A 10,983-nucleotide genomic window follows, 5' to 3' on the forward strand; every position below is an offset into this window, starting at 1 on the left:
ACATATACACACACACAAAGACTCATACTCAAACACATGCACGTACACTCACACAGTCGTACATACATATTCACACACACCCACATACTCAAAAAAGTCGCATGCACACACACACACACACACACACACACACAAACACACACACACACTTGTAATGTAATGCTCTGTACTCTCAGAGAGAGGGTACTTTCACACTTTCTGTGCAATTTCACATAGGGTTGCATTCCAACAAAACCTGTGATGCGGTGTCATATTATGGGATTGCAGAAATAGGGCCGAACATTCTCTTCCTCCGTCCCTCTCATTTCACATGCCTGCCTTGCTGTCTCTGCCTCTGCTTTCCTACTTTCTCTCTCTCCCTCTCTCTCTTCATCTCTCTCTCTATATATATTCCCCTCACACTCTCCCTCTCTCACTCCCTCCCTTCCTCGCTCCCTCCCTCTCTCTCTCTATCTCACTTTCTCTCTGTCTCTGTTGTCCTTACTCGGCTCTTTTGCTTCTTCATCTCTCACTCCTCCCTATCTCCACCTCCACCGCACGCTACTCAGAGTAATGACAGGGAAGTGAGTGAGAGCGACTAGCTGGCTTTACACACACACGGACATACACACACCACACACACACACACACTCACACACGGACACACACACACACACACACACGGACACACACACTCACACACACATACACACACACGGACATACACACACACGGACACACACTCACACGGACACACACTCACACACAGACACACACACACACACACACACACACACACACACACACACACACACACACACACACACACACACCCCTCGCCCCAATGCCCGTCTCCTCTGCACCCAGTTGGATTTTTTCTGACAGCTAGGCTGTGCCTCTGGAATTAATGTGTTGTTCTGCTCATTGCGTGAAATCTCTCTCTCCAGCTCTGCTTCTCTCATGCACTCTCTCTCTTTCTCTCTATCTCTCCCTCTCATGCAATCTTTCTGTCTCTCTCCATTTCTCCCTCTCTCATGCACTCTCTCTCTCCCTCTCTTCCTTTTGGATTGTTCTCATGTTTGTCTCAGGCTATCAGTCAAATCTCCATTTCCCTTGCTGAACAGTAAAACTCTGAGCGCTGCATGTTTGCTCGATGAAAATGTTAAATATGACAAGATTAGTTGTCCCGTCCTTATTATCTTTGTCCCCACCATGTTTGAAAGTCTCTCTCACTCTCTCTCCCCATTTTGAACTCTCTTTCTCTCTGTCACACACACACTCACTCGCTCACTTACACACACTCTCTCTCCTGTCTCTCTGTTGGCCTTCTATTATGTTGGTAGCAGTGGTGTGAATGCTCGGTCGTTAATAGGGATTTTGGGCACGGCAGACTGCGGATGCGTTGGTAGCGGTGGTGTGTGAATGCTCGGTCGTTAATATGCGTTTTGGGCACGGCAGACTGCGGATGTGTTGGTAGCGGTGGTGTGTGAATGCTCGGTCGTTAATAGGGGTTTTGGGCACGGCAGACTGCGGATGTGTTGAGGGGAACAGGGCTGTGCCGCACGTAGGAGTTTGTCTCGGTGAATGCCAACCAGGGCGTGACGCAGAGCTGGAGGAAAAGGATGAGAAATCAGACAACAGGCAGAAAAGGATGGAGAGAGAAAGATGGAGTGAGGCTGAGTAGACTGAAAGAAAGAAAGAAAGAAAGAAGACAGATGTATTCAAATAGCACATTTGAGAAGTAGCAAAAGTGAGAGGTTGCAGCGGGGAGAGAGAAATGGGTGGGGGGGGTTAGAATTTTTTCTATTTATGTGGCTGAAGGGAGGAAGTTGCCCTTCATGCCTTGTAAAGAATCCCCCTGGGAATTTGCCACGGTCCACATGATCAACAGCTTTCACATAGCAATGACAAAGTGTGTTGGAGCTGTGGCTTGGAAATGTGTGTGTGTGTGTGTGTGTGTGTGTGTGTGTGTGTGTGTGTGTGTTTTGGAAGATGCATTTGAGCGTGCCTAGTTTGATGGCCTGTCCTGGCACTAGTTGGCACTTACATATGTAGCAGCTGTAAATATCAGCCTTTTTATGACGATGATGGTATAAATATAAGTGTGTGTGTGTGGGGGGGTTCTGTCTTTCTCATCTCATCTCTCTCATCCCTCTCTTCTCCGTCTGGCAAAGGGGAGAGCTTTGCTGAGAATAAGCACACACACACACCGGTAGTAACATTGGAGTGCTGAGCTGTTGATGGTGCGAGATTTTCCTACCGGGCCTTGCATGGTGTCCAATGATCTGCCTTTTCATTATTTCAGATGTGGAAGTGAAGTGCTTTAAGATGATGGAGAGAAAAAAGAGAGAGAGAGAGAGAGGGGGAGTGGGGGGATTTAGGTATTCTGTTGAAATGCAAAAGAGTGTTTTCATTGCGAGATGGTTCAAACGTCATTTAGGGCATTTTAGCGAATGCAAGCAAATATTCTGTAGATTCTCCTGTAGGTCTTTTCCCCCAACAGAACATCTGAATTTCTGTTATGACATGAAAAGTTATGCTGATGTGTGTGTGTGTTTGTGCATGTGTGTGTGTGTGTGTGTTTCAGGTGCATCTCCCAGTAGAACTTGCCCTGTCAGGCATCCCTGCAGTGTACTGGTGCACAGCCCACTACGTGGAGCTACTATTAAAGGCCGAGGTGCCCCTGGTCTGCTCCGCATTCCGCATGTCTGGATTCACCCCCTCACAGGTAAACTGTGTGTGTGTGTGTGCGTGTGTACATGTATGTGTGTGTGTGTGTGTGTGTGAGAGAGAGAGAGAGAGAGAGAGAGAGTGTATGTGTTTTGGATGTTTGCGTGTGTGTGTGTGGTGCTTTGGTTACTGTGAGTCTACGTGCTGTGATTCACCAGATGCCAGTCTTACTTTCTCACCTTTAATCATTCCTCCAGCATCAGTAATCACAGACTCACTGTTTTATCTGTTACTCCCAAACATGGTCCAATGAGAGTCAGTTTGTGAGACAGCAGTGACTGGCAGATTTCTGATTGCATTGCCTTTATTCACTGCCTGGGAGGTGGCCACAATGGTGATAGCAAATGCGGTCCCTCAGTCCTTACTTGCACTCTCATTAGACTCTGTTGGTACAGTGGCAAATTCTTACCAGGGGCTCAGTGGGCGACTACATGTGGTCGCTGTCCATGGTGCTGCTTAGAGTTGAGGAAGGTCAGTGGTACAGGCGCTATCCGTGGTCCTGAACGTCAATAGTTCTCTCTTCCTTTCCCTACCAATTACAACACATTTCTTTGACATTCCTAATGAAGTTATTTATTTGCAATCTTATTGATTTATTTATTTACACAAGGTGTATAAGGCCATGTATAAAAAAATAAATTAAAAAAATCCATAGAAGCACGGATTATGTTTTTTTTCTGAAGTACAACCTGAAAGTTTTCCTGCTCAAGGTGAGAGGTGTCCATCTCCAGGATGTGTATTTTATGGAGTGCTTTTCTAGAACTTCAGGAGGGAAGGTGGTTCACAACTGTTCCTACATCACTGGTACATCAGCGCTAAATGAAATAGGAAACAGCCCCAAACGGCTGCTCTTCACCCCAGTAAAGATTTAGATGTCCAGTTTATCGGTGTTCCATAAAATACATCATGAATATTGCACAATTACTTTTAGTTCTTTTTTTTATTTTTTTGCTGTAGGTCAAACATGTTAAAAATTATCCTCACTGTAATTCCATGTGCCCTGAGGTTGTCTGAATAGATCAGTAAGCCAGATAATGATATAATGTATGTTTTACTTCAGGCACATATTTAAAAGATTGAGAAGTCAGCTTTTTATTCTCCCTTCCAGCACATTGATGTAATTGTCGGTATGTTAGCAGTTTTTGTAGTTCTATGGCTCGTAAAACTGTAAAATGCATACTACTTGAATCTCACACTCAGCCTTCACAAATACTAGTTCTTCATTGTGAATGTCATTGTGAACACTGCATACTTGGCTCTGGCTCTGGCTCTGGAGTTTATTTTAAATTTTTCAATTCTTCTCTTTATCTGAATATCGGATATGAATTTACTTTAACAGTTTAAGTTTAACAGAAGTGATGCTAGTGAAGTTAGTTTTCATTAGTGGTGGTACTTGCTGTCTTGCTTTCCACCTTATCTGTGCTGTGCTATCAGGTTGTTATATGGGAACTTTTCTGTCAGTCCTGTTAAGATGTCTGTTAGCATTCAGAGACCTGTTACATTTAGCCATATTCTGGTGCTGCATCTCTGAAGAGTCAGCTTCACTTGTCAGCTGTTTACTTGAAATGCTTCTCACCAGTGCCTGTGTGGTTGTATTATTATTAATGCTGTGACCTTCATAGCATTCAACTGGCCCTCCGTTGGCTTTCAGAGAAATGTGATCCTATATCAATTTGAAAAGAGTGCTGCAGGAGAGAATGGCAATTTCAGAGAAAGGTTTCTTTTTTTCTTTTATTTTTGCTTTTTATGCTTTTAATGAGACAGGACAGTGGAGAATTACAGGAAGCGAGTGAGAGAGAGAGTCGGGGTAGGATCTGTAAAGGACCACGGGTTGCCGGCGTACGGTGCAGGTGCCCCAGCCAGTCGCGCCACGGCTGGGGCCAGAGGAAGGTTTCTGAAAATCCGGCCTAAGTTCCCCTTGAATAGGGGAGAGCAACAGAGGAACACTAATGGATGGTCAAGGTTATAAGAGAATAGAGGCTGAGAGAGCTCTGGGTGAACAACTGCCCAAACTCATCAGCGTCACCGAAGCGTCTTCCTGAATGAAGAGCTCCCACATCTCCACAGCAGAACGAACAGGCCTCTAAGTGGAGAATCCCAGTCACATGACCTGTGTCTCTTGACCCCAAGTGACCTCTAGAGCCCATGTGGTCCTGATCACGGGCAGATCTATCCCTGTCAGTTTCTATCAGGATCTATTGGATCAATTGTTGATTGACCATCCTGTGGTCTGTCTTGGACTGTGACAGGCATTTTATCCCCTTGTGTGTGCTTGTTAGATGTCACCCTTTGTAGCACCTGTGACGGAAGCCTGTGGAGGGATGCTGATACCTTAAGCAGCGGCCATGTTTAGATTCTCAGTGCGTCCGTGCTCCTGACTGCCAGTGGTGATAATAAGGCAGCTCGGTGGGATGAGGTGCTCTTGTGTTGACTGAGCTCCCGGGGGAATCGGTCACTCCAATCACATGCTAATGCTCCCGGGCCGTTCTCATATGCCGTGGAAGCTTTAGGGATTTATCGCACGGTCATCTAATGCTGATTAGATTTTAAAAATGCATAGGTCAGACCGCAGAGGGATTTCTCACTTTCTGTCTCGCCGTCAGACACCCTCTCTCAACCACTCACTTTCTCTCTCTTTCTCACTCACTCTCTTTCTTTCTCATTCACTCACTCTCTCACTTTGTCCCCCCGCTCCCTCTCTCTTACTCACTCTATATCTCTCTCTCCCTCTTTCTTTCTCTTAACTCACTCATTTACTATGTCTCACTCCCTTTCTCTCTCTCTGTCTCTCTCTTACTCACTCACTATCTTTCTCTCTCACTCTCTTCTCCCTCTCTCTTACTCTCACTCTTATTTCTCTCTCTCTATCTCTCTCTCCTTCTGTCTCTCTCTCACTCATTTGCTCTGTCTGTTTCAGATGTGTGTCCAGTGGTTGGGTCAGTGTTTTTGGAACTACCTGGACTGGCCTGAGATCTGTCACTACGTGTGTACCTGTGTGGTGCTGGGGCCGGACTACCAGGTGTACATGTGTATCGCCGTCCTCAAACACCTGCAACCAGACATCTTGCTCCACGCACAGACTCAGGACCTGCAGGTCTTTCTCAAGGTGAGCACACAGCACAAACATACACACACACACACACACCCACACACACAGTTCATGTACGCATACACACACACACTAAACACACACACACACACACACACACACAGGTAAACACACATTCACATTCTTTCTCAAATATGCGCTCATGGTCATGGTCTTGAATGGATACTTGCACTAATTGAGCTTCAGTTGTCCCCTAAGATGAGGTCAAATAGAAGGACACACACACACACACACAAACACACATGCTGTATTTGTGCACAGTGTGTGTGTGTGTGTGTAATGCAGTGTAGAGTGTTGTACATTTATCACTTTTCTGCTCCCTCCTCAGCTCAGAAAGTTTGAGGCGTGCTCACTGACAGCGTCCCCCTGAATAGCACATACGCCTCATTGTAGTGGGCAGGTTGTCTGAAAGCATTGTGTTGTTTTTTTCCCCCCTTATCTATAATGCATCTAATTAAAGGCTGAAATGGAAAATGTGTGTTATCGTCGTTTCTGAGGCGCCTCTGAAGTAGGAAGAGACCCATTGCGCGAATCCCTTTTGTCCCTGCTCTGCCAACATGAAATAAAACATGCTGAATTGAGACCCCCCCCCATCTTTGATCCACACTACTCAAACGTAATTGCCTGTCACTGCACAATACTTTCATGGGTTTTTGTGGCCAACTGCACATTCAAAAGGCCTGTACAAAAGCATTTCATAAAGAAGGCCTTTCAAAGCAAGCCCCCCTCCCTTCCCCTTGTCTGTACTACCCTCGGTAGTTTTTGTTTTATTATCAGAAAAAGTGTTTTTGCTTAAGCTTTGTCTAATGGTCTCTACCTTCGCTTAATAATATGAAAGTGTTTCCCTTTGAGACGGAACAGCCCAATGAAAGAGTTGAAATTCCCTCGGTAGCAACAGAAAGAGGTTGCTCTTTTTTCCTCCTCAAAGCTGGATTGCCCTTTTTCTCTCAGTGTGTACAGAGTTATCCCATGCTGCACAGTCAGTCAGTGGCTGAAGTCTGAATGTGGTCTGTAGGCCTGTTCAGTGGACACCACACTTTTGTGTAACACTGCCCGCAATATCAGAAGCCCTTGTATGGCAAGAAGATGCACTTTAAATGTCACATTTTACACAACTATAACCTGACTCTTACTTTTAGGCAAATAAGGCAAATAAACAGTTATCCTACATTTGATGGTGTGGATGTCATTGGTAGTGTGGAAGGGGCTAGAGAGAGAGTGAGATGGTGTGTGTGGGGGTGTGTCTGTGTGTGTGTGTGTGTGTGTGGGGGGGTGTGTGTGTGTGTGAGGGAGAGAGAAAGCGATAGGTAATACTCAAGTATATAAAAGGAGCCTGGCTGCTCTGAGACGAACAAAACAGCCTGATTGTTTTGATGGCGCTGCAGATGTTCGATGAGAAACCCTTGAAATGCTGCCATGCTGCACGGTGACCTATTGCGATCCGTCTTCATGCTCACAACGCATAGCGGCGGTTAATTGGGTGTTTTGTACAAGCCAATTAAAATGCGCTGCACTGCAGCTGTATCAGTTACCTCATTTGCTCCAAAACAACACAACACGACTGTAATCTTGGCTTCTCTCTTCTAGTTTTGCTTTCCTTTCCTCAAAACCTTATAGAGCTGGTGAGCTCCACAGGGCTTGGTGCAGATGAATGCCTCCGGGCAGAGTAAGAGGGAACTGGCTGGCTCGGGTATGGGTGCGAATGATGAGACAGAGGTAACAGGTGTGGAATGTCTAAGCCAACACCTTATGAAGGCAGGTCTCTAAAGTACGGACGATGATTCAGACAGGGCTGTGTGCTACTTTTGTGAAGATGGAGGCCGGTCAGCCGGTTGGCCAGAGAAGGAAACCCTGCGGTTCTGTCTGCAGTGGATTTCATCACCACCCACGGCTAAAGGCTGACTGTGAGAGTAAAAACACTGACAGAAGGGAGGCTTCTTATTCTCTATAGTAAACAATGAATGGTCCGTAACTGCATAGCTGTCAAGGCCTCTTGTCTATGGCCTATGATTTTGAGTGAAATATTTTCATGCTGCATTTATATTTTAGTTAGTGGTTTCCGTTACATGTCTTGTGCTATTCGTTTGAGCATTCACAATGATTGCAAGAAGTCTAATATGATCTAGTATTGACTTGTAGAATCTAAAGAATGAAAGGTGGGGAGACTGACATTTTTATTATGAAAGATACTTAAAAGAATTATGACCACTGCTAGCATTGTATCTCAAGAACCGCTTAAGCTACAGTTTTGAAATTTAGTAAGCTTACTCTTGGCCTTCTTTTAGTCACATTTCCTCAAGTGTGATTTGGCTCACTCATCAAAACTGCCAGTGGCCAACCAGAGTTCGGCAGCCCAAAATGTTGCGCCAATATCTCGTGAAAGGTTCAAGTTAACGAAATTGGACGGCCTTCACCGCTACTACTGTACATTCTGTAGATGTATGGCGTGTGCATAACCTGCGTGTGTCTGTGCCTGTGTGATCTTTTTATAGCATGTGCATAACCCGTGGTTCCTGTGTGTATGTGTGTCTGTGCCTGTGTGCTCTTTTTATAGCATGTGTATAACCCGTGGTTCCTGTGTGTCCTCCAGGAGGAGCCTGTATCGGGCTTCAAGGTGAGCAACTACCTGGAGTTCATGGAGGGTCTGGAGCGCCGCTACAGAGCCATGGTCCTGACGGACATGAGGAGTATCCTGCACACACGGCTGATGTGACGGACATCCTGACTATCCTGCACGCACACACAGCTGATGTGACGGACATGAGGACTATCCTGCACACACACACGACTGATGTGTCGGACATGAGGAGTATCCTGCACGCACATGGCTGATGTGGAGTCCCTCACACCGGGCCAAGCCTCAACCACCAAGTCTGTACACGGAACCAGACCCAGGACCTCTCTGAGTCCCCAGATATTGCTCCTCTTAGAACATCTAGAATACAGCTCCTCTGTATCCGGGACTACTCTGAACATCCTAATGGAACAATCCAGACCCTCTTGTTTCAGAGCCTATTTATACTAAACAGTCTAATCCAGTCCATCCAATGGACTCCCTTGAGGTGGAAAAAGGTGTATCACAATCACAGTTGATTGAGTGTGTATCTGCATTTGTAATTTATTTGCAATGTCATGAGTGGTGATAATGTGTAATACAGTTAGGGACAAAATTATTCATACCCCCTATTTAATGTTGGTTTTCTCTAGACCAGTATGTTTGCTCTGACTGAAAATGTCTCTGCCACATGCCAAAAGGTTGTAAAACAATGTGGTAGAAACATGGAATCAGAAAAAGAAGCGTTTTCATCTTTTTTAACTCTTCTATGACAACAGACATATTGGTCAAGAGAAAATCAACAGTAAATCAATTTTTGCCAGGGGTATGAATAATTTAGTTTCTAACTGTGTGTATATGTGTGTGTGTGTGTGTGTGTGTGTGTTGCCAGCAAATATTAGCTCTTAAAAGACATCTCTTTGTATTTATTGCATCTAAAGTTTGTTTGTACAGTTCTCATAAAGTTGTATGTTGTGCCTGCAACAATTGATAAGCACGATTTGCTAATAAAATATCTATGCCATATAATTAATTAACAGTTACTCCCTCATTTATGCAGACATAATACATTCACAACAAAAGCAACCTACACAAGCGATCACCTGGCCTTTTATGTGTCAGCAGGGTGTTGCACAAAAACACAGAGGATGTAGGCTGAATGGGAGACACTGACGAGCCTTCCTGATGAGTCGCTGCCTCTTTCTCCATTTCAGCCATCTGCAAGTCATCTGGGTTAAATAATGAATGCCATTATTAAACCGCTGCCTCAACTGCGCAATGACTGCTCAATATTGCATGGTGTTTATCACATGAAAGGTGTGAAACGTTTATTGAATGCATGGTATCTGATGTACCCATGTGGCGATGTTGGGCATGTTGGTGGGTTGTTTGATGTGCTTATCAATTCAACATATGAAAGGGAAACCATCTCTTGTTTGACTGAGGTATTCCTTCCTCTCGCTGCTTAGCATAATGTAATGCATCAATGTGACGAAATCAATTGACCTATTAATCCCGTACCTAATGAGCTGTTTACAGTCGCCCTGTTGGGAACAGAGAAAACTCATTATCTGCGCTAAATTGCATGTTTGGAGACCTCTCTGAAGATGACAATGGCACATTTTTTTTTTTGCATAGTGACGATCAATTTAACAGTTCATCTGAATAATGGCGCTTAATTTAAGGGAAGTAATTTGAGATGGCTAATTAGTCATAATTGAGATGATTAAACAGATTGCACCTCTCTCACACATCTCTCCGCATCAACGTAACAGTCAGATGTAGCCACTTGTGTTAGCCAAGCAGTCCGCTGTAACTCATTTGGGGCAACCTTATGACAAAAAAAAATCAAGGTTTCAAGCCCTTCTCTGTGCACCTGCTCTTAAAAATAATTGCAGCATCATTGCCGTCAACTTCCTTGAAACCAACTATTTTGATTGACGCAGCTGCCAACTGAGCAACTATTCACCTGAGAGCCAGCGGTCTCTTCTATTTCTTGAAGCTGTAACAGCAGCTCTCGGTATCGATCCTTAAGTCTACCAAGTAAATGAAAATGAAAATGGGTGGAGGGGGGTAAGGTAGGGGGCAAAAACGTATCCTCCCGTCCTTTGTTGCATACCACTTAATTTGAAATAGATTTTCAGCTCAATTAATGTGCGGCCCTAAGCCCATGCCATCGGCCTGAGGACCCCTCGTGCTTTGCAGGGAGACAGCTTGAGAGAAAGAGGAGTGGAAAGCTATAGCAGCAGTCTGGACAAGGCCCGCTTTAGAGGTGATTACATTTAGGCTACTAAGCCTATGTGAGTCTCTTCTGTGTCATAATGGACCTTAACCATGTTTTTAATCTCCTCAATTTGGTGAACGATTACTCGGAAGAGGTCACAGCACTTGTGACCACCATCTTTAGCTGGAGATCAAGGCGGCCGGTATCTAGCTCAAGGGGGTCCAAATAGACCATTGGTTCTCGAAGTGTGGGGCGGGCCCCACTAGTGGAGTCAGAGTCAAACATCGGAGTCATAAACAGATCGACATATGAATTAGAATAACATCTATTCCACTCCATTATAGAGCTAAGAGTTGTATTGTTTGCAAGGCAGCAGTTTTCAGATTA

At 44.9% G+C, this 10,983-nt stretch overlaps 1 protein-coding gene across 4 annotated transcripts in view; it reads left to right on the forward strand.

Annotated features, from left to right (window-relative positions):
- tbc1d32 (TBC1 domain family, member 32) overlaps window positions 1-9,405 on the forward strand; it is a 70,102-nt gene extending 60,697 nt beyond the window's left edge. For 2 of the 4 annotated variants that reach the window (XM_048250316.1, XM_048250318.1), the window contains exons 32-34: window positions 2,567-2,707; window positions 5,627-5,815; window positions 8,373-9,405. In XM_048250316.1, coding sequence (XP_048106273.1) covers window positions 2,567-2,707; window positions 5,627-5,815; window positions 8,373-8,531 — 489 coding nt within the window. In that variant the 3' untranslated portion in view covers window positions 8,532-9,405. Of the gene's footprint in view, window positions 1-2,566; window positions 2,708-5,626; window positions 5,816-6,146; window positions 6,272-8,372 lie in introns of those variants that run through there. The other 2 variants (XM_048250317.1, XM_048250319.1) reach the window with 2 other exon arrangements.
- The last annotated feature ends 1,578 nt before the right edge of the window (window positions 9,406-10,983 follow it).

The sequence above is a fragment of the Alosa alosa genome, chromosome 8 (assembly GCF_017589495.1).
Source record: "Alosa alosa isolate M-15738 ecotype Scorff River chromosome 8, AALO_Geno_1.1, whole genome shotgun sequence".
Taxonomy (NCBI): Eukaryota; Metazoa; Chordata; class Actinopteri; order Clupeiformes; family Clupeidae; genus Alosa; species Alosa alosa.